The sequence below is a fragment of the Alligator mississippiensis genome, chromosome 15 (assembly GCF_030867095.1).
Source record: "Alligator mississippiensis isolate rAllMis1 chromosome 15, rAllMis1, whole genome shotgun sequence".
Lineage (NCBI taxonomy): Eukaryota > Metazoa > Chordata > Crocodylia > Alligatoridae > Alligator > Alligator mississippiensis.
Genome location: NC_081838.1, coordinates 29,801,293 through 29,825,077, shown reverse-complemented (window position 1 = coordinate 29,825,077; position 23,785 = coordinate 29,801,293). Strand labels below are relative to the sequence as shown.

At 52.6% G+C, this 23,785-nt stretch overlaps 1 protein-coding gene across 4 annotated transcripts; it reads left to right on the top strand.

The window, feature by feature from the left end:
- Positions 1-8,372: 8,372 nt before the first annotated feature.
- On the top strand, positions 8,373-15,411 carry LOC132245581 (chemerin-like receptor 1). Of its 4 annotated transcripts, none has more exons than XM_059718189.1 (2): positions 8,373-9,266; positions 13,721-15,411. In XM_059718189.1, the coding sequence occupies exon 2, from the start codon at positions 13,754-13,756 to the stop codon at positions 14,780-14,782; it is 1,029 nt and encodes a 342-aa protein (XP_059574172.1). In that variant the 5' UTR covers positions 8,373-9,266; positions 13,721-13,753; the 3' UTR covers positions 14,783-15,411. The 4 variants fall into 4 exon arrangements, with proteins under 4 accessions (XP_059574172.1, XP_059574173.1, XP_059574171.1 ...); XM_059718190.1 differs by lacking the exon at positions 8,373-9,266 and adding an exon at positions 12,053-12,229; XM_059718188.1 differs by lacking the exon at positions 8,373-9,266 and adding an exon at positions 12,054-12,233.
- Positions 15,412-23,785: the final 8,374 nt, after the last annotated feature.

Sequence of the window (23,785 nt, the reverse complement as noted above, 5' to 3'; positions counted from 1 at the left end):
GTGAGTTTCTGATGGATGTCTGTTCATGCAACCAAGTGGCTAAGACAATAAGGAAGGTGCAGGGAATCCATAGTTATGGGGATGGGGATGCCTGGATCCCAATGACTCACAGTCCTTGCCTCTTATCAGCCCTAAATCATTGGCCAGCTGGGATGAGTCCAGATAGCCACACCCCTCAGCCTCCCAGTTGGCTGGGTAGGGTCATCCGTGCTCCCATTACAACCCAGTTGGGCCAATCCCCCAACACCATCCAAGTCTCAGCAGCCAAGGAGTCACTTCCCCTTTTTCAGTTTTAGGGAAAACGCAGGGAATTCCCATTACCCGTGGTGATTGCTTATTGGTGTCTGGAGCAGACTCAGGGAGGAACCCAAGCATCCAGGTCCCTCCAGCATTAGTCAGAAGCCAAATCAGGCTTCCTCTTCTTCTCTGAGCAGAAGAGTTTTAGGAGACACCAAGGAAAAGAGGGAGGAGATGATGCAAGTGGGGAAGTGAGAGAGAATCTCCATGCCATGGTCTTGGCCATGTGTTGCTCAGTCACATGGGTCTCAGCAATGTAACAGACCATAGGATCATGGGAAATCTGAGCTACAAGGAACCTTATGAGGTTACATCTAGTCCAGCCCCTTGCTCACAGCAGGATCACCCCTAACTCAACAATCCCAGCCATGTGTCCATCCAACCTGCTCATCAAGATCTCTAAGGATGCAGATTCCACCACATCTCTAGGTAATCTGGTCCACTTCAGGGAGTTCCTTCCCATCTCCTGCCTCAGTTTCCCCTGCTGCAGCTTGAAGCCCTGTTGCTCCAAGTCCTGTCCCCTATGGTCATAGAGAAAAGCCCATCTCCATCCTCTCTGTCATTGCCTTTCAGGGATTGGAAGACCGCAATCCAATCCCCACCTCAGTCTTCTCTTCTCTTCTCCACATTCAGTGACCCTAGTTCTTTCAGCCTGGCTTCATCAATTGTCCCTTTCAAAGCATGGTGGAAACTCTTCTCCTACTGAAAGGTGCCCACATCTGCAAGAAGGCAACTTGGAGTGGAAGGGTGGAGGGAGGTGTAATATGGGGAGACCCTTGTCTCATCAGCCCTGTTGCTTCCAGGGATCAGTGAAGTTGTGCTACAGGTGATCTGATACCTGGCTACTCAGCCCAGTCTCTGGGTGATTTTTTTCATGTTTTAGATGGTTGTTGTGAGGGGGTTTGGACAAGGACAGATCCTCAGAGGTCAAAAATGGATTGTACCAACTGTGGTCTCAGCAGAGGTGAGGGATTCATGATGGAGTCATCTCCAGGTGTCAGCTGACTTGTTCTTCTCCATGAATCTAATGGACCCTGTTAGACCCCGACTCCATGCAGCACCCAACAACTAGAAAGACAATGGTCCAATTGCCCATGGATCCTGTTGCTCATTAGCCAGAGCAGAGCAGGGAGCAAACACAGCACACATTGCTCGCAACAGCTTTTTGGGTACTAAATGGGTACTGTGCATCAGTTTTTCACCAGTCCCATGGGACAACCCTGCCCACTGCGAGACAGGGAGGCCCGAGTGAGGGAGATTACTTACCATCCATCAAAGCTGACCTTGTAAAGGAACACCTTGAGAGGATGGATACCTTCAAGTCAGCCGGTCCTGACCATTTACACCCAAGGGTACTCAAAGAGCTGGCAGGAATCATAGCTCAACCCCTGGCATGGATCTTTGAGCACTCTTGGTGCTCTGGTGAAGTGCCCAACAATCGGAAGAAGGCCAATGTGGTGCCTATCTTCAAAAAAGGGTGGAAAGTCGATCCAGCAAGCTACAGACACACCAAACTGTCCTTTATCCTGGGCAAGGTCTTGTAAAAGATTATCAAAGAGGCCATCCTATACAGGCTAGCTGACAGCAATATCCTGAGGGATACCCAGCATGGGTTTGTTGTGGGTAGGTCTTGCTTGACCAATCTCATTTCCATTTATGACCAGGTGACCAGTTGACCTGTCACCTGGACAAGGGGGAAGAGATTGATGTTGTATATCTTGACTTTTAAAAAGCCTTCAGTCCGGTATCCCATGATCACCTCTTGGCAAACCTGGCTAACTGCGGCCTCAACCTCACCACGATCCGCTGGCTGGGGAATTAGCTCCATGGCAGGAACCAGAGGGTGGTGGTTGATGGAAGTCAATCGTCGTGGTGCCCAGTAACCAGTGGGGTCCCTCAGGGCTCTGTCCTGGGGCCCTTACTTTTTAACATCTTCATTAATAAGGTAGACCATGGTGTCAGAAGTGGGCTGGTCAAGTTCGCCAATGACACCAAACTCTGGGGTAAAGCATCCACACCTGAGGACAGGAGGGTGATCCAGCCAGATCTTGAAAGGCTCAGGAAATGGGCGGATGAGAACCTGACGGTGTTTAACACCGAAAAATGCAAGGTTCTTCACCTTGGAAGGAAAAACCTGCAGCATTTTTCTAGGCTCGGCAGTGCTACGCTGGTTAGCACTATGCATGAAAGGGACTTGGGGGTCATGATTGACCACAAGATGAACATGAGCCCTAAATGTGATGCTGCAGCTTGTAAGGCGAGGAAAACGCGGGCTTGCATCCATCGATGCTTCTCAAGCAAATCCCAGGACGTCAATCTCCCCTTGTACCCAGCCTTGGTGAGGCTTCAGCTGGAGTACTGCGTCCAGTTTTGGGCTCCACAATTCAAAAAGGATGTGGAGAAGTTTGACAGAGTGCAGAGAAGAACCACGCATATGATCAGAGGTCCGGATAACAGACTTTATGATGGCAGGCTGAGAGCTATGGGACTCTTCAGCCTGGAAAAGCACAGGCTCAGGGGTGATCTGGTGGCTGCGAATAAGTTTATTAGGGGTGCTCAGCAGGATCTGGGGAAACATCTGTTCACTGGAGCGCCCCAAGGGATGACAAGGTCGAACGGTCACAAACTCTTCTGCGACTGTTTCAGGCTGTACATAAAGAAGAACTCCTTTACTGTCCAAGCCCCCAAGGTCTGGAATAGACTGCCGCCAGAGGTGGTTCAAGCACCCACTTTGAACGCCTTCAAAACACTTTTGGATGTTTAGTTTGCTGGGATCCTATGATCCCTGCAGACTTCCTGCCCCTGGGGCAGGGGGCTGGACTCGGTGATCCTCCGGGGTCCCTTCCAGCCCAAATGTCTATGAAATCTTTGAAATATATTCAGAATGGACACAGCTTCGGGCCAGCTCCCTCACTGATAGAATACGTGGAGCCGCCCTGAACAACAGTTCTTTGCAATATTTATGCACTTTGGTTTATACATATTTACATTTACCCTGCCTTGTTCCACCTCTGGTCCACCCATTTTTCCTCCCATCTCAAGCTCCACCTCTCTTTACTTCATTAACATGGAATTGCTTATGCATTTCCTTCATTTACATGCGCCTCTACTAAAAGCGCACATGTAAGACCATGAACTCGGGCACTCTCAGTCACTTGCTGGTTCTTTCTTGTTCTTTCCTGATTTCAGCACCATCTCCAAGGTTTGGCTTCTGTCTTATCTCCTGATACTAGCTGGTGGGTTGCATCTTGTTCTTCTTACATAATGGACTCTAACACTACCTTGTTTAGAAAATCACTTCCTTAAACATTTACAAAGTTAGTTACTTTTCATATAGCATCCAGCCTTGTGACCAGCAGCTTTTTGCTGAGACACAGGAAAAAAACCTTCATTCAGCTTTACATTTAGCACCCCCAGATTTCATATCCTAGCCCCAACATCTAAAATCCATTTCATTACCCTAACAGACCCACTCATCAGCTTTTAGCAGCATCACCCCCATCCCTTCCTTTAGTCCACAAAACCCTTCCTTTCTGCCCACCCTTCCTGGCACCACATGCAGTAGATTGTTGCTGACAGAATCTCCTGCCCACTCCGTCCCCCAAGCCAGTTGGTCTCCAAACTAACTAGTGGTGCTCAGCTGAGGTGAGATGGATGGATGGGAGCAGTGAGAAGGGGAATGCATGAATGGAAGGCTGGAATGATGGAATGGGATTAATGGAAGAAGGGTGGATTGAAAGGCGAAAGGGTGTGTGGGTGGATGGAGACAAGGGAGGGGTGGAAGGCTGTGGGTATGGCTGGATGTGTGGGTGTGGAGATAGAGGCAGGGGTGGCAGTGCTCAAGCTGGGCCACCCACGGCGAGTGGGTGAACTAGTGCTCCTGCTTGCACAAAACATCTATGACTTAGTGGGGCTACCGGAAACCTGGTGGGATTCATCCCATGACTGGGCGGTACATATTGAGGGCTATAGATTGTACAGAAAGGACAGGGTGGGGAAGAAAGGGGGAGGGGTTGCGCTCTATGTCAGTGAGCAATATACATCAACACTCATCAAGACAGAATCCGAGGATGAGGAAGTAGAAGGATTGTGGGTTAGGCTACGTGGGGGGCAGAGAGAAAGGGATTTGGTGGTAGGGGTCTGCTACAGACCCCCACATCAAGGGGAAGAAAGAGATTCGGGATTCCTGAGGCAACTCTCGGAGACCATAAAAGCTAAAGAGGCGGTAGTCATGGGGGACCTAAACTACCCGGACATCTTCTGGGAGACGCAGACAGCAAAGTCCCATCGCTCACGCAGGTTTCTAACCTGTGTACAGGACCTCCACCTGACACAGGAGGTGCACGGTCCCACTAGGGGGAATGCCATACTGGACCTGGTATTGGCAACGGGGAATGACATGGTAGGGGACCTCCAGATCGGTAGCCATCTGGGGGACAGTGATCACCTAATAATTGAATAAACCATAAGACGTCGAGTGGGTAAGGTAACTAGTAGGGTGAAAGTGCTAGACTTTAGGAAAGCTGATCTCATTGCACTCAGGCGATTAGTCAAGGAAGCACTGCAGAGTAGGAGTTTTGATGGGATGGGAGCCCAAGAAGGGTGGCTGTGCCTAAAGGAAACGATCCTTCGGGCACAAAGCAAGACGATCCCCGAGCGAGGCAAAAGAGGGAAAGGGGCCAGGAGGCTTCCCTGGCTGACCAGAGAAATCCAGGGCAGCCTAAGGGACAAAAGGGGAGCACATAAAAAGTGGAAACAGGGAGAGATCACCAAAGACGAATATACCTCCTCTGCTCGCGCTTGTAGGGAGGCAGTTAGACGGGCCAAAGCTACCATGGAGCTGAGGATGGCAACCCAAGTAAAAGACAACAAGAACTTGTTTTTTAGACTGAGGGGGGTCTACTGATTTCCCGTTTTATTATAGCTTACCCAATCCCTGCTAATATTTTTATTCTGTAGGTGTTAATGCCACCCCCACCCTTTGAATAATCTTGATGTTCCACTAATCATGCTCTTCATTCTTCTGCCCTGTTGCTCTCTGTTGGCCACTTCCAGTAATGTCTCTCTTCTATTCCGTAGCCCTTCATACCTGTTTTTACTTGTACCTAAATACCTTGATGCAGGGGTGGACCTATCTGATGCAGGCATGGTGATGATGGACAGTGACATATTGGAGGCATTGTCAAGAAGGCGAGGCTTTGTTTTCCTGATTTCTGACTAAGTGACAGACATTTAATTAAACTAACTTTTGGGTAAACAAAATGATTTCTCTGGACTATTTTGGCCCAGGTAGTCATTGGGTTTTTTTTTAAGCCTTTCATATACGAAGCTAGTGAAGTTGTGCCCATTCCAGCAAGGTCTGTGGTTGGTTTTTTTTAAACAAAACTGGACTGAGGCAGGGCCAGGCTCTGGAAATCTCAGTAGAGTTTGAAATGCTCTTTAATTGGAGGAAAAGATGCATTGTGTTTTTACATATGGTAAAAGGGGCTTGAAGAAGCATCAAAACCCTATATCCACCCAGGATCCTGGCCCCCAAGACCCCACTCCCCCTCCACACCTGGACATAGAACCCAGGCATCCGAGCTCCCAAATCCCCTTTCTCCAACCCCCGCTCCTCCCCATCCACACTCCTCCCCAAGAGCTGGATAGAGAACCCAGGTGTCTGGGATCCCAACTTCCCATACTGTAATCCACCAGTGCCTTCTCCTCTCCTGTAGCTGGGGAGAAAACTTGGGCATCTTAGCCCCCTCCTCCAGCCCCACATGCCTCACTTCTCTCCCAGAGCTGGGATTAAACCCAAATGTCTAGGCTTCAGGCACCCATGTTTTAATACCCCAAGCCCCACACTTTCCCCCTGGACTGTGGGGAAAGCCCAGGTATCTGGCCTGCCAGCAGCCCCAGGTCCCAGCTCCCAGTCCCCTCCCAGAGATATGGAGAAATGGTATTGGTGTTTATGGAGCTAGGGTTGGAAAGCTCAGACCCAGACACCTGGCATCTCTCCAGCTCTGGGAGTTCAGTGTGGGGTGTGGGGGTTGCAGCAGGGGGGCCTGGGAGCCCAGACACCTTGGTTCTCTCCCAGGTTTGGGAGAGAGATGGGATCTAGTGGATCAGAGGAAGGGGCTTGAGACTCGGGACTACTGGGTTGGTGTCACTTCTGGGAAGTGGGGGCTGGGGGGAAATCTCCCAGGACCCTTGGGTTCTCCTGAGTGGAGTGGGAATTTCTGGGTTCATGGGGAGAGGGGTTGGAGGCGAGGTTGGGAGCCAGGACCCCTGGGTTCTGCCTCCAGCTCTAGGCTAGGAAGTGCGGTGAGGCTGGGAGGCAGGATGCCTGCTTCCTTCCCCTTCCTCCCCCCACCCAGGATGCCTGCGTCCCTCCCTTCCTCCCCCAGCCTTTCAGATTGCCTGGGTCCATACCGCCCTCCTCCCTGCCTCGGACCCCTGGGCTCTTTTCCAGGCCAGTAGCTGTGAAAGGCAGCAGCTTGTCTTAAGCGTGGCCTTCTGCTGTCCCCTAGTGGCTGCCCCGGGGAATACTGCTTGGGCACCTCGGGGTGGACGGATTCCCCCTACCGGGCACCCGGTCTCCACTGTTCTGCGCCCCCCCCTCCCATCTCTCCCTGATTGGGAAAGGGAAAGAGATGGGGGGCGAGGAGCCCAGACACCCGGCCTCTATCCCAGCCTTAGGAGGGAAATGGGCCCTGGCGGTTTGGTAGGGAGGGGTCCGGGAGCCCGGGCTCCTGGGTTCTCTCCAGTTGTGGGAGGGACTGGGGACTGGGGCAGGGGGGATGCAGGGCTCCTGGGAGCCGGGAATCCTGGGTTCTCTCCCTGTGCTGGCAGCTGGTAGGTCATTACTGCTGCCCCAACGTCCCCGGCCCTGCTCGAGGACCTCCAGCCTCTGTCCATCTGCCCTGGCCTTGTCCAGTGGCTGTGTCCATGGTGCTGAAGGCAGCATCCAAAGCAGCTGGATCCCAGGAGCACTGGGACAGCAGGGCTGGAAAGGACCCACTGGAGATTTATTAGGATCATGGTGTTTGAAGGGATCTCCCAGGATTGTGGGAACAGCGGCGCTTGAAGGGGTCCAGCAGGGATCTCCCAGCATCGTGGGGACTGCTGGGCTGGAAGGAATATCACAGGGATCCACAGGATCATGGAGACAATGAGGGTGGAAGGTATATCCCATATCCTAGGAATCTACGGGGATCATGAGAACTGACAGGCTGAAAGGGATATCACAGGGATCTACCAGGATCATGGGGACAGAGGAGTTGGAAGAAACGCACCAGGGATCTCCCAGGATCATGATGACCATGAGGCTGGAGGGGGTATCACAGGGATCTACGAGGATCACGGTGACAGGGGCCAGAAGAGATCTACCAGGGACCCACAGGATCATGGGGACAGTGGAGCTGGAAGGGATCTCCCCGTCACGGGTGATTTCCCCACACACTCAGACCAGGTCATGGCATGCCCAGGCTCCACAGGGGCTCACGTGCGTGGTGCTCTTGTCTGTGGCCACCAAAGAGCAACAGGGCTTGGCCATGAGCTGAGAGCCTGGATGCCTGTTTCTTTTGCCCCCTAAGCAAAGCCACAGTGCATGTGGTTAGCAAGGTGGTTTCCTCTGCGCTCCAGAGTTCTTGCCACTCCCTGCCCACTTCCTGCCCCAGAAGCATCTCCCCACCAATAAGGACCTCCTCTCCTCTCCCCTCCCCAACTTGGTTCATGACAGGAAACTAGGCCACCTCCAACCTCTCCCCTTTCCCCCTCCCACTACCCTCAGGGTTATAAAAGTCCCTGGTCCCTATGCACCACTCAGGTCCACCCAGCTTGGAGTAGCTTAGGCCAGAGGCCAGAAGGTCCTTTTGCATCCTTGTCTTCCTCACGTTTCCGGCAGCTCTATGGTGTAGGTGAGCAAGTGTCAGCTTCTGGGTGGGGTTTGGGAGACTTTTGCAGTGGGAGCAGATGAAACTAGGATGGAGTATTGGTGGATGAATGGACTGTGGGTGGGTCAAGGTTGGATGGATGCATGGATGGATGGATGGATGGAAAGTCTGAGGATAGATGGGTAGGTGGGTGTATATGGGGATGGATGAAGTGTGGGGTTGGTGGATGGATGGAGGGGAGTATCTGGGGATGGATGGTGGGTAGATGGATGGAGGAAATGTGGAAAGGGATGGGTAGATAGACAGGTACTTGGCTGTATATGGCTAAATGTGGTATTTAGGGATGAGGTTATAGATAGAGAGGATGTGCAAGTGGATGGGTAGATTGATATACGTGTATATGAGGATGGGTAGATGGATGGAGAGATGGATGGGGTATGGGGGCATGGATGGATGGAGGGTATGAGTGGGAAGGAATGCAGAGATAGAAAGGTATGTGGGTGTATATGGGGATAGATAGATGGAGAAACTATATAGGGATGGATAGGTAGAGGGGCAGCAGCATTAAAAATGGACCCACCTGAAGGAATAGGAAGGGCTGCCCTGCAGAGGGACACCAAAGAGACAGAGCACGAAGAGACAGAGTTTGCCCCAGTAGGGATACCGTTTGCCCTGGTGGCGACTGAAGCCGCTTTGAAGGTAACTCTCTTGGAAGTGGGAAGGGTGATGTAACCCCAGCAGGGTTAGAATGAGAGACAGTAGCAACAGGCCAAGAAGAGCCCTGGCCTGGGATTGGCTGAGAGGCTTGGTTAAAAGAGGGGAGCAGTTTTCCCGGGAAGAGAACGAAGGAGAGAGGGGCGGTGAGAGACAGGCTGGAGACCAGGGAAAGGATCTCCCCACGGCCATCCCTCCGAGAGCTCCTGGCAGAGTCCTGCAGAAGTAGCAGCAAGAAGCATTGGAGAAGAGCGCTGCACTGTGTCCTGTTCTCCCTCCCTTCTCCTCGGAGCCGCACCGGGGCAGGACAAGAGAGGAGCTGCCTGTGAGGAGACTCCAAGCCTGGGAAAACCCTCCTGCAAGCCCCTGTGTGGCTGGGTGAGTGCAGCAGGGGAGAGGGATGCAGGGCCAGGGCAAGAGGCTGGAGACTGCCCAGGTTTTTTCCCCTGTGAGTGGGAAGGCACTGGGAAGGGGCTGCATTTCCTGGGTGCTGTGAGGCTGTGCTGGGCAGGGGAAACTGTTACAACCTGCAACCCAGACACTGCTCCCTGCTGAGCCAGGACCGGGGTCTGGGCAGGAATCAGCTCCCTTGCAGGGACTGCTGGGGAGGAGCCACCGCCTGCTGCACCAACACTCCCGGAGCTTGTGCGAGGATCACCAGCACCAGGGACCACCTTCAGATCCTGTGCAGGGACACAGACAGTCCTAGTCCCTGAGTCGCCCCACCAGGAGCAGTGCACATGGGGTCCTCAGCACTCACTGTACGAGTTATAGACTGTGTAAATAAGTTATTGATGGTTTATTACTTGGAGCATCAATGTATTTATATATTGGTTCCTTATTTATCATGGGTAATTTGCATACCTTTGTCTAGTGTAAAGTCTATCCAAGAAGCATTAACCCTCAAGCCACCATCACCAGGTCATGCGGTGTAACATTTGTTCTATTGTATTGGTTATATGTTACCTTGTAAATAGTTGAATCCTGTAAATAGTTTTATAACAGTCTGCAAGGTTGTTTAATTGTAAGGGGAGGCTCTCCGCTTGGGGACCCTGCAGCAGCTACCCAGGGAGCTGAGCGGGGCCACTGGCTACTGGGTACCCACTATTCAGGTGAGAGCGCGAGTAGTATCACGCTCACAGTTACAGAGGGTTTGAGGTGGAAGGATGGATAGATGTTGGTGTATGTTGGGATGAGTGGATGGAGGGAATGTATGGGAAGGGGTGAAGGGATAGAAAGGTACATGGGGATAGATGGGTAGAAAGGGTGTGGGATGGAGGAATGTGTAGATATCAGCGTATATACAGACAGATGGTTAGATGGATGGATAGAGGGTGTAAGTATGGATGCATGAATGGATGGATAGAAGAAGCACAAGGGAGATATCCATCCATCCACCCATCCATTCATCCGTGCATCCATCCATGGTCATAGATGGATGGGCAGGGTGTGTGGGGATGGACTGATGGATAAATGGGGGATATAGCAAGATCCATGGAGAGATGCATGGATGGATAGAGGAGGGATGTGAGGAGATGGATGGAAGGTGTAGGATGGATGGACGGAGGAGATCTCTCCCTGCCCTGCAGAGCAAGTGGTGGCTGGGGGTGAGAGCTGGGAGCTTGGTTGCCTGGGTGCTATCTGCAGGCTGAGGGGAGTGGGGTGTGGGTGGATCAGGGAGAGCAGGAGCCCGGACACCTGGGTTCTCTCCCCGGGCCGGGGGCTGTGGGCTTGGAGCAGACTCTGCCTCAGGTGCGACTGGTGAACTCTGGGGCAGGTGGGGCAGGTGGACCATCACACTGTATCATCCAGTTTCACATCTTTTAAAATTTTATTTTATCTGTTCAGTTTTTGTTTGGTTATGACAACAATGCTATAAAGCACAACATAGGTTGTTTATGTTTCTCAAAACCATAACCTCCCCCCAGCTTCCTGGCTCCCAGCCAGAGTGCCCAGCCAGTTGCAAACTTCTCCATGCCCTCAGCACCCAGCCAGCTTCGTCTCCTGCCCCGCTTCCCGCCCTGTGCCCAGGCCCCTGCAAGCACCACTCACCTCACAGGCTCCAGAAGGAAAGCGAGCTGAAGACTAGCATTGGATGACTGAGGGCGTCAGGCCCCACCCTTTCCCCTCCGGGCAGGGTTGTGGTTTCCCATGGGTTCCTGGGAAACTGGTCTTTGCCCAGGCCGGGGCATCAGAACAGGCACCCCACTGCCTGCTTAAACAAGTGGTTATTGCCATCCATTCAAACTGTTCAGGTGTTTCTACTGCTCATGTGCCACTTGGGCAGTAAGGAGATCACCCCAAGGTGCTTACTGCACATACACAACTTGTTGTTGTGTATGCGTAGTGGGCGAGTATAATCATTGATTATGTTACAAAAAGATGTAGGCAAGAAATAAATACGATCACTTGTGTTTACATTGTTAATTCCACTGGTGCTGTTTTGGATCCTTCCAATTAACGATACTATTACTTTTATTTAATTGTTTAGCTGATGCAGTTTTTGTGTGTTGAAACTAGTGGGGCGGTACCAAACACGCCCTATTGGCCATCCGCCCTGCCTTACACCTCTCCCCACTGGGCTGGTGGATGTCTCTGGTCATGTTCATCCCCTGCCAGTCAGGCACACTCCCTTCACACCATGCTCAGTGTCTCCAAAATATCTTCTTCCCTGGGGCAGGGTAGGAGCCACTGTGGCTTCGCGCTTTCTACCTCCACCCTCATTGAGCACCCCATCTCCAGCCTTCCTGGACCTCCAGCAGGTGCCCAGCTCCGTTCCCACACACCCAGAATCCTTGGGGAGGAGAGACAACAGCCTGCCAGGCATCCCACCTTTTCTGGAAGCCTGGAGTCAGGCTTGAGGTACCTTCCGGGCTGCTGAAGGGAACCCAAGCCTCCGGGCTCACCCACCCTGACTAGCTGCCTAAGAAGATTGGGAGGGACTCCTGGCGCCTGCATTCCCTCCAGCCCCTGGCCCTCATTCCCCTCCCAGAGAACCCAGGCATCCAGGCTCCCAGCCCCCTCAGCTCTCACAACCTCCCCCTGACCCTACTCTGCTCCCAAAGAACCCAGGCATCCAGGCTTCCAGTCTCACTGCTGTTACCCAGGACCCCACTTACCTTCCAGAATTGGGGCAGAAACCAGGCGTCGGGCTCCCAGCCCCTGCCCCTGCCTGCTGGGTTACAATCCCCAGCTGTGTGCCTCTTGGGTTACTTCACTCCTGTTTCCTGTCTCAAGGGGCTGTGGAGTGGAAAAATAAAACTGTTCTTCCTGTGTTGGCCAATCTTCAGCCTCCCAGGAACTCAGAGCCCAGTGCGAGCAGAGAGGACCAGGGGCACCTAGTAGGTAATGGCTGAGGGCAAGGGGGCTCTGGACACCGGGGTTCTCTCCCCACTCTGGGAGGGGAGTGAGGGCTGGGGGGTTAGAGGAAGTGGGGCTGGGAGCCTGGACACCTGGGTTTTCCCTTGTGGGGGGCGGGCTGCGGAGTGTGAGCAAGGGGAGCCTGGGAGCCTGGAAGCCTGGGTTGTCTCCAGCTCTGGGAGGGGTGTGGGGACTGGGGGGAGAGAGCAGGGATCCAGGACACCTGGGTTCTCTCCTACATCAGGTCAGGGAATAGGGACTCCATGGGCTAAAGGTGCCAGAGACCTGGGTCCTATGACAGCTCAGAGGGGGGAGAAGGTATGGGGGGCAGGCCTTATAGGGCATGAGACTGGTGGGATAGGAACCCCTGGGTCCTATACCAGCTCTGGGAGGGCAGAGGTCTGGTGAGGTAGAGCACGGTGCTCGGACACCTGGGTTCTCTCTGAGATTGGGCAGGGGAGTGGCACCTGTTTGGGCAAAGCAGAGTGGGGCTAGGATCCTGGATGCCTGGGTTCTCCCTCAGCTCTGGGAAGTGAATAGGGCTTGGTGAGTGCTCCCTAGAGTGAGGCAGCACAGACACCTGGGTCCTATTCTCATGGGGCCGTGGCTGAAAAGGTAAAGCTATTCACGTTGCCTCCTTCGCAAAAGAGGAACTGCTGGCTGGTTGGGCTGAGCTGGCCCCTACTTCCCCTCCTCTGCCTCTCCCCCTTCACACCACAGCTGCTTTCTAACTGCCAGTTCTCACACCCCACCCCGAGCAAGGGGAGAACCCAAGTGTCCTGGCACCCAACCCTCCCCCTTCACCTGGGCCTGCACCTGGATGCAGATCTCAGATGTCCCATACTCAAGTTACTTGCTGAGGTATGGAGGATGGGGCTGAAGATATTGTGACCCGCAGGCATGGAAGGATCAAGCAACCATCTCTCAAGCTCAGTACAAAGGGCTGAGAACCCAGGTGTCCTGTTTTCCCATAGCCAATGGACATAGAAAACCTGGAGGCTCCTGGCTAGAGGGTCTTGCCCCTCTGCTCAGTCTGACACCTTGATGGGTTGGACCCCCATGGACCTGGGAGGCCTTCACTTGCCTTTGGAGTGGAGAACATGGATCCCTGGAGGGGATTTGAACGTGTGCCTTCCTGGCCTGGCAGGGGCAGGACCTGGGTGGAGGCCTCAGCCCCCAGCTTGACCAAGGGCAAGTCCAACAGTGGTGTTCATGGCTTGGCAATGGGTATGATCACTGAGTGAGAAATGGATCCTTAGGCTGGCCACCCTGCTGTCTGGTTTGCTTCAGAAGGTACTGTGCCTTCCTGGAGCAGGGGGCTGGAGCAGGGGGCTGCACTAGGGGGCTGGACTAGGGGGCTGTGCCTTCCTGGAGCAGGGGGCTGGGCCCCCCTGAGGGACCTACTATCCCCAAATTTCTATGATGCCCCCTTGGGGCCTGGAGACATGTGGTGAACAATCCGTCTTCTTCAGGTGAGGACAGAGCCAGGGACAGCTCCCACCGGCATGGAGACCTCAAGCCCTACAAGCTCCCCAGGCACTGGCAACCATGACAAGCTTACGAGGGGCATTCATATCTTCAGCATGATCATCTACAGCATTGCCTTCCTGCTGGGTGTGACGGGAAATGGGCTGGTGATTTGGGTCACAGGCTTCCACATGAAGCGAACAGTCAACACTGTGTGGTTCCTCAACTTGGCCATCGCGGATTTTATCTTCACCTTCTTCCTCCCCTTGAACATCACCAGCATAGCTATGAACTTCCACTGGCCATTTGGGAGAGCCCTCTGCAAACTCAACGGGGGATTGGCTTCCCTCAACCTTTATGCCAGTGTCTTCTTCCTCACGGTCATCAGCCTGGACCGTTGTGTCTGCGTGGTGTCTCCTGTGTGGACACAGAACCATCGTCAGCCCCGCCTAGCCTCACTTGTGGCCTTGGGCATCTGGATCCTGTCCTTGATCCTTTGCATTCCCTACTGGTACTTCCGGGAGATAGATTACGATGACTCCAAGAATGTCACCTACTGCTATAAGGAGTTTGGCACAACTGGTGAGGAGGCCACGGAGGAGGAGTGGAAGTGGGTGAGCACCTCCAACAGCCGAGCCACAGTCATCAGCCGCTTCATCTTTAGCTTCATCATCCCCTTCTACATCATTGTCATCTGCTACGGGGTCATCGTGGTCAAGCTCCTCACCAGCCAACTGGCACTCTCCAGCAAGCCCTTCAAGATCATTGCTGTGGTGATCGTGGTCTTCTTCCTCTGCTGGTTCCCCTTACATGTCTTCTCCTTCCTTGAGATGGATGACCTGCCTAAGTTTAGGACAGCCGTCCACATCGGCATGCCATTGGTTTCCAGCCTGGCCTTCGTCAACAGCTGCCTCAACCCCATCCTCTACGTTTTCATGGCTCATGACTTCAAAGAGAAGCTACGACACTCCCTGTTCTTGGCCTTTGAGAAGGCCTTCACTGAGGATGCCCCCATAGTGGCTGTCCAGACTCAGTCCACCATGAAGTCAGACTCCCAGGCCTTATAGACTCCTCCTCCAGGCCTCTCCCATTCCCACTATCTCTGGAGTAGGAAGAGAAGTTGTCAACCAATAGACCTTCTCCTGCAGCTTCATCTCCATGGAGATAGTAACAGTGGCCTGGTAGGAATTGTCCTAGGTCTCATCCTTGCTTTTCCAGGAAGAAACTTTGGTGTTGAACCTTTTCAGTTGACCAATGGGCTCCATCTGAATGCTGATGGAATTTCTTACTACTATTGGATGTTTCTTCCAGCCCCAGCCCTTTCAAGCTACTTCCAGCCTCTACATATGCCCCTTTGATGTTATTCCAATGTTTTGTTCACTAGTTTGATGAGACCCCCATGTTCTGTATTAGGTGAAGTGATTTCCATATTTCCTGACATATGACCTGCAACTGTCCCTCAAAATTAGCTACTCGTGGTGCATTTGCTTGCATATTTCATGGGCTTTACTGGCCAATGGTTTCTCATGTAATGACCCATCCTGGGATCAGCCCCATCAGAGGTGTATTCTACCAGGCAAAGGAACTTTGTGGAGAAGCCTCTTTGGAAGCCTTGTTTCCTTTTTCCTTGAGATGGGTTTGGGATCCATTAAGTCTTGTTAACTGTTGATGGAATAAAAGCAGTCAATAACAGTGAGTTTCTGATGGATGTCTGTTCATGCAACCAAGTGGCTAAGACAATAAGGAAGGTGCAGGGAATCCATAGTTATGGGGATGGGGATGCCTGGATCCCAATGACTCACAGTCCTTGCCTCTTATCAGCCCTAAATCATTGGCCAGCTGGGATGAGTCCAGATAGCCACACCCCTCAGCCTCCCAGTTGGCTGGGTAGGGTCATCCGTGCTCCCATTACAACCCAGTTGGGCCAATCCCCCAACACCATCCAAGTCTCAGCAGCCAAGGAGTCACTTCCCCTTTTTCAGTTTTAGGGAAAACGCAGGGAATTCCCATTACCCGTGGTGATTGCTTATTGGTGTCTGGAGCAGACTCAGGGAGGAACCCAAGCATCCAGGTCCCTCCAGCATTAGTCAGAAGCCAAATCAGGCTTCCTCTTCTTCTCTGAGCAGAAGAGTTTTAGGAGACACCAAGGAAAAGAGGGAGGAGATGATGCAAGTGGGGAAGTGAGAGAGAATCTCCATGCCATGGTCTTGGCCATATGTTGCTCAGTCACATGGGTCTCAGCAATGTAACAGACCATAGGATCATGGGAAATCTGAGCTACAAGGAACCTTATGAGGTTACATCTAGTGCAGCCCCTTGCTCACAGCAGGATCACCCCTAACTCAACAATCCCAGCCATGTGTCCATCCAACCTGCTCATCAAGATCTCTAAGGATGCAGATTCCACCACATCTCTAGGTAATCTGGTCCACTTCAGGGAGTTCCTTCCCATCTCCTGCCTCAGTTTCCCCTGCTGCAGCTTGAAGCCCTGTTGCTCCAAGTCCTGTCCCCTATGGTCATAGAGAAAAGCCCATCTCCATCCTCTCTGTCATTGCCTTTCAGGGATTGGAAGACCGCAATCCAATCCCCACCTCAGTCTTCTCTTCTCTTCTCCACATTCAGTGACCCTAGTTCTTTCAGCCTGGCTTCATCAATTGTCCCTTTCAAAGCATGGTGGAAACTCTTCTCCTACTGAAAGGTGCCCACATCTGCAAGAAGGCAACTTGGAGTGGAAGGGTGGAGGGAGGTGTAATATGGGGAGACCCTTGTCTCATCAGCCCTGTTGCTTCCAGGGATCAGTGAAGTTGTGCTACAGGTGATCTGATACCTGGCTACTCAGCCCAGTCTCTGGGTGATTTTTTTCATGTTTTAGATGGTTGTTGTGAGGGGGTTTGGACAAGGACAGATCCTCAGAGGTCAAAAATGGATTGTACCAACTGTGGTCTCAGCAGAGGTGAGGGATTCATGATGGAGTCATCTCCAGGTGTCAGCTGACTTGTTCTTCTCCATGAATCTAATGGACCCTGTTAGACCCCGACTCCATGCAGCACCCAACAACTAGAAAGACAATGGTCCAATTGCCCATGGATCCTGTTGCTCATTAGCCAGAGCAGAGCAGGGAGCAAACACAGCACACATTGCTCGCAACAGCTTTTTGGGTACTAAATGGGTACTGTGCATCAGTTTTTCACCAGTCCCATGGGACAACCCTGCCCACTGCGAGACAGGGAGGCCCGAGTGAGGGAGATTACTTACCATCCATCAAAGCTGACCTTGTAAAGGAACACCTTGAGAGGATGGATACCTTCAAGTCAGCCGGTCCTGACCATTTACACCCAAGGGTACTCAAAGAGCTGGCAGGAATCATAGCTCAACCCCTGGCACGGATCTTTGAGCACTCTTGGTGCTCTGGTGAAGTGCCCAACAATCGGAAGAAGGCCAATGTGGTGCCTATCTTCAAAAAAGGGTGGAAAGTCGATCCAGCAAGCTACAGACACACCAAACTGTCCTTTATCCTGGGCAAGGTCTTGTAAAAGATTATCAAAGAGGCCATCCTATACAGGCTAGCTGACAGCAATATCCTGAGGGATACCCAGCATGGGTTTGTTGTGGGTAGGTCTTGCTTGACCAATCTCATTTCCATTTATGACCAGGTGACCAGTTGACCTGTCACCTGGACAAGGGGGAAGAGATTGATGTTGTATATCTTGACTTTTAAAAAGCCTTCAGTCCGGTATCCCATGATCACCTCTTGGCAAACCTGGCTAACTGCGGCCTCAACCTCACCACGATCCGCTGGCTGGGGAATTAGCTCCATGGCAGGAACCAGAGGGTGGTGGTTGATGGAAGTCAATCGTCGTGGTGCCCAGTAACCAGTGGGGTCCCTCAGGGCTCTGTCCTGGGGCCCTTACTTTTTAACATCTTCATTAATAAGGTAGACCATGGTGTCAGAAGTGGGCTGGTCAAGTTCGCCAATGACACCAAACTCTGGGGTAAAGCATCCACACCTGAGGACAGGAGGGTGATCCAGCCAGATCTTGAAAGGCTCAGGAAATGGGCGGATGAGAACCTGACGGTGTTTAACACCGAAAAATGCAAGGTTCTTCACCTTGGAAGGAAAAACCTGCAGCATTTTTCTAGGCTCGGCAGTGCTACGCTGGTTAGCACTATGCATGAAAGGGACTTGGGGGTCATGATTGACCACAAGATGAACATGAGCCCTAAATGTGATGCTGCAGCTTGTAAGGCGAGGAAAACGCGGGCTTGCATCCATCGATGCTTCTCAAGCAAATCCCGGGACGTCAATCTCCCCTTGTACCCAGCCTTGGTGAGGCTTCAGCTGGAGTACTGCGTCCAGTTTTGGGCTCCACAATTCAAAAAGGATGTGGAGAAGTTTGACAGAGTGCAGAGAAGAACCACGCGCATGATCAGAGGTCCGGATAACAGACTTTATGATGGCAGGCTGAGAGCTATGGGACTCTTCAGCCTGGAAAAGCACAGGCTCAGGGGTGATCTGGTGGCTGCGAATAAGTTTATTAGGGGTGCTCAGCAGGATCTGGGGAAACATCTGTTCACTGGAGCGCCCCAAGGGATGACAAGGTCGAACGGTCACAAACTCTTCTGCGACTGTTTCAGGCTGTACATAAAGAAGAACTCCTTTACTGTCCAAGCCCCCAAGGTTTGGAATAGACTGCCGCCAGAGGTGGTTCAAGCACCCACTTTGAACGCCTTCAAAACACTTTTGGATGTTTAGTTTGCTGGGATCCTATGATCCCTGCAGACTTCCTGCCCCTGGGGCAGGGGGCTGGACTCGGTGATCCTCCGGGGTCCCTTCCAGCCCAAATGTCTATGAAATCTTTGAAATATATTCAGAATGGACACAGCTTCGGGCCAGCTCCCTCACTGATAGAATACGTGGAGCCGCCCTGAACAACAGTTCTTTGCAATATTTATGCACTTTGGTTTATACATATTTACATTTACCCTGCCTTGTTCCACCTCTGGTCCACCCATTTTTCCTCCCATCTCAAGCTCCACCTCTCTTTACTTCATTAACATGGAATTGCTTATGCATTTCCTTCATTTACATGCGCCTCTACTAAAAGCGCACATGTAAGACCATGAACTCGGGCACTCTCAGTCACTTGCTGGTTCTTTCTTGTTCTTTCCTGATTTCAGCACCATCTCCAAGGTTTGGCTTCTGTCTTATCTCCTGATACTAGCTGGTGGGTTGCATCTTGTTCTTCTTACATAATGGACTCTAACACTACCTTGTTTAGAAAATCACTTCCTTAAACATTTACAAAGTTAGTTACTTTTCATATAGCATCCAGCCTTGTGACCAGCAGCTTTTTGCTGAGACACAGGAAAAAAACCTTCATTCAGCTTTACATTTAGCACCCCCAGATTTCATATCCTAGCCCCAACATCTAAAATCCATTTCATTACCCTAACAGACCCACTCATCAGCTTTTAGCAGCATCACCCCCATCCCTTCCTTTAGTCCACAAAACCCTTCCTTTCTGCCCACCCTTCCTGGCACCACATGCAGTAGATTGTTGCTGACAGAATCTCCTGCCCACTCCGTCCCCCAAGCCAGTTGGTCTCCAAACTAACTAGTGGTGCTCAGCTGAGGTGAGATGGACGGATGGGAGCAGTGAGAAGGGGAATGCATGAATGGAAGGCTGGAATGATGGAATGGGATTAAAGGAAGAAGGGTGGATTGAAAGGCGAAAGGGTGTGTGGGTGGATGGAGACAAGGGAGGGGTGGAAGGCTGTGGGTATGGCTGGATGTGTGGGTGTGGAGATAGAGGCAGGGGTGGCAGTGCTCAAGCTGGGCCACCCACGGCGAGTGGGTGAACTAGTGCTCCTGCTTGCACAAAACATCTATGACTTAGTGGGGCTACCGGAAACCTGGTGGGATTCATCCCATGACTGGGCGGTACATATTGAGGGCTATGGATTGTACAGAAAGGACAGGGTGGGGAAGAAAGGGGGAGGGGTTGCGCTCTATGTCAGTGAGCAATATACATCAACCCTCATCAAGACAGAATCCGAGGTTGAGGAAGTAGAAGGATTGTGGGTTAGGCTACGTGGGGGGCAGAGAGAAAGGGATTTGGTGGTAGGGGTCTGCTACAGACCCCCACATCAAGGGGAAGAAAGAGATTCGGGATTCCTGAGGCAACTCTCGGAGACCATAAAAGCTAAAGAGGCTGTAGTCATGGGGGACCTAAACTACCCGGACATCTTCTGGGAGACGCAGACAGCAAAGTCCCATCGCTCACGCAGGTTTCTAACCTGTGTACAGGACCTCCACCTGACACAGGAGGTGCACGGTCCCACTAGGGGGAATGCCATACTGGACCTGGTATTGGCAACGGGGGATGACATGGTAGGGGACCTCCAGATCGGTAGCCATCTGGGGGACAGTGATCACCTAATAATTGAATAAACCATAAGACGTCGAGTGGGTAAGGTAACTAGTAGGGTGAAAGTGCTAGACTTTAGGAAAGCTGATCTCATTGCACTCAGGCGATTAGTCAAGGAAGCACTGCAGAGTAGGAGTTTTGATGGGATGGGAGCCCAAGAAGGGTGGCTGTGCCTAAAGGAAACGATCCTTCGGGCACAAAGCAAGACGATCCCCGAGCGAGGCAAAAGAGGGAAAGGGGCCAGGAGGCTTCCCTGGCTGACCAGAGAAATCCAGGGCAGCCTAAGGGCCAAAAGGGGAGCACATAAAAAGTGGAAACAGGGTGAGATCACCAAAGACGAATATACCTCCAATGCTCGCGCTTGTAGGGAGGCAGTTAGACGGGCCAAAGCTACCATGGAGCTGAGGATGGCAACCCAAGTAAAAGACAACAAGAACTTGTTTTTTAGACTGAGGGGGGTCTACTGATTTCCCGTTTTATTATAGCTTACCCAATCCCTGCTAATACTTTTGTTCTGTAGGTGTTAATGCCACCCCCACCCTTTGAATAATCTTGATGTTCCACTAATCATGCTCTTCATTCTTCTGCCCTGTTGCTCTCTGTTGGCCACTTCCAGTAATGTCTCTCTTCTATTCCGTAGCCCTTCATACCTGTTTTTACTTGTACCTAAATACTTTGATGCAGGGGTGGACCTATCTGATGCAGGCATGGTGATGATGGACAGTGACATATTGGAGGCATTGTCAAGAAGGCGAGGCTTTGTTTTCCTGATTTCTGACTAAGTGACAGACATTTAATTAAACTAACTTTTGGGTAAACAAAATGATTTCTCTGGACTATTTTGGCCCAGGTAGTCATTGGGTTTTTTTTAAGCCTTTCATATACGAAGCTAGTGAAGTTGTGCCCATTCCAGCAAGGTCTGTGGTAGTTTTTTTTTTAAAACAAAACTGGACTGAGGCAGGGCCAGGCTCTGGAAATCTCAGTAGAGTTTGAAATGCTCTTTAATTGGAGGAAAAGATGCATTGTGTTTTTACATATGGTAAAAGGGGCTTGAAGAAGCATCAAAACCCTATATCCACCCAGGATCCTGGCCCCCAAGACCCCACTCCCCCTCCACACCTGGACATAGAACCCAGGCATCCGAGCTCCCAAATCCCCTTTCTCCAACCCCCCCTCCTCCCCATCCACACTCCTCCCCAAGAGCTGGATAGAGAACCCAGGTGTCTGGGATCCCAACTTCCCATACTGTAATCCACCAGTGCCTTCTCCTCTCCTGTAGCTGGGGAGAAAACTTGGGCATCTTAGCCCCCTCCTCCAGCCCCACATGCCTCACTTCTCTCCCAGAGCTGGGATTAAACCCAAATGTCTAGGCTTCAGGCACCCATGTTTTAATACCCCAAGCCCCACACTTTCCCCCTGGACTGTGGGGAAAGCCCAGGTATCTGGCCTGCCAGCAGCCCCAGGTCCCAGCTCCCAGTCCCCTCCCAGAGATATGGAGAAATGGTATTGGTGTTTATGGAGCTAGGGTTGGAAAGCTCAGACCCAGACACCTGGCATCTCTCCAGCTCTGGGAGTTCAGTGTGGGGTGTGGGGGTTGCAGCAGGGGGGCCTGGGAGCCCAGACACCTTGGTTCTCTCCCAGGTTTGGGAGAGAGATGGGATCTAGTGGATCAGAGGAAGGGGCTTGAGACTCGGGACTACTGGGTTGGTGTCACTTCTGGGAAGTGGGGGCTGGGGGGAAATCTCCCAGGACCCTTGGGTTCTCCTGAGTGGAGTGGGAATTTCTGGGTTCATGGGGAGAGGGGTTGGAGGCGAGGTTGGGAGCCAGGACCCCTGGGTTCTGCCTCCAGCTCTAGGCTAGGAAGCGCGGTGAGGCTGGGAGGCAGGATGCCTGCTTCCTTCCCCTTCCTCCCCCCACCCAGGATGCCTGCGTCCCTCCCTTCCTCCCCCAGCCTTTCAGATTGCCTGGGTCCATACCGCCCTCCTCCCTGCCTCGGACCCCTGGGCTCTTTTCCAGGCCAGTAGCTGTGAAAGGCAGCAGCTTGTCTTAAGCGTGGCCTTCTGCTGTCCCCTAGTGGCTGCCCCGGGGAATACTGCTTGGGCACCTCGGGGTGGACGGATTCCCCCTACCGGGCACCCGGTCTCCACTGTTCTGCGCCCCCCCCCTCCCATCTCTCCCTGATTGGGAAAGGGAAAGAGATGGGGGGCGAGGAGCCCAGACACCCGGCCTCTATCCCAGCCTTAGGAGGGAAATGGGCCCTGGCGGTTTGGTAGGGAGGGGTCCGGGAGCCCGGGCTCCTGGGTTCTCTCCAGTTGTGGGAGGGACTGGGGACTGGGGCAGGGGGGATGCAGGGCTCCTGGGAGCCGGGAATCCTGGGTTCTCTCCCTGTGCTGGCAGCTGGTAGGTCATAAGTGCTGCCCCAACGTCCCCGGCCCTGCTCGAGGACCTCCAGCCCCTGTCCATCTGCCCTGGCCTTGTCCAGTGGCTGTGTCCATGGTGCTGAAGGCAGCATCCAAAGCAGCTGGATCCCAGGAGCACTGGGACAGCAGGGCTGGAAAGGACCCACTGGAGATTTATTAGGATCATGGTGTTTGAAGGGATCTCCCCGGATTGTGGGAACAGTGGCGCTTGAAGGGGTCCAGCAGGGATCTCCCAGCATCATGGGGACTGCTGGGCTGGAAGGAATATCACAGGGATCCACAGGATCATGGAGACAATGAGGGTGGAAGGTATATCCCATATCCTAGGAATCTACGGGGATCATGAGAACTGACAGGCTGAAAGGGATATCACAGGGATCTACCAGGATCATGGGGACAGAGGAGTTGGAAGAAACGCACCAGGGATCTCCCAGGATCATGATGACCATGAGGCTGGAGGGGGTATCACAGGGATCTACGAGGATCATGGTGACAGGGGCCAGAAGAGATCTACCAGGGACCCACAGGATCATGGGGACACTGGAGCTGGAAGGGATCTCCCCGTCATGGGTGATTTCCCCACACACTCAGACCAGGTCATGGCATGCCCAGGCTCCACAGGGGCTCACGTGCGTGGTGCTCTTGTCTGTGGCCACCAAAGAGCAACAGGGCTTGGCCATGAGCTGAGAGCCTGGATGCCTGTTTCTTTTGCCCCCTAAGCAAAGCCACAGTGCATGTGGTTAGCAAGGTGGTTTCCTCTGCGCTCCAGAGTTCTTGCCACTCCCTGCCCACTTCCTGCCCCAGAAGCATCTCCCCACCAATAAGGACCTCCTCTCCTCTCCCCTCCCCAACTTGGTTCATGACAGGAAACTAGGCCACCTCCAACCTCTCCCCTTTCCCCCTCCCACTACCCTCAGGGTTATAAAAGTCCCTGGTCCCTATGCACCACTCAGGTCCACCCAGCTTGGAGTAGCTTAGGCCAGAGGCCAGAAGGTCCTTTTGCATCCTTGTCTTCCTCACGTTTCCAGCAGCTCTATGGTGTAGGTGAGCAAGTGTCAGCTTCTGGGTGGGGTTTGGGAGACTTTTGCAGTGGGAGCAGATGAAACTAGGATGGAGTATTGGTGGATGAATGGACTGTGGGTGGGTCAAGGTTGGATGGATGGATGGATGGATGGATGGAAAGTCTGAGGATAAATGGGTAGGTGGGTGTATATGGGGATGG

Bases quoted from the DNA above. Each gene is read 5' to 3' on its own strand.
- LOC132245581 (XM_059718189.1), top strand. From the start codon at position 13,754: ATGGAGACCTCAAGCCCTACAAGCTCCCCAGGCACTGGCAACCATGAC.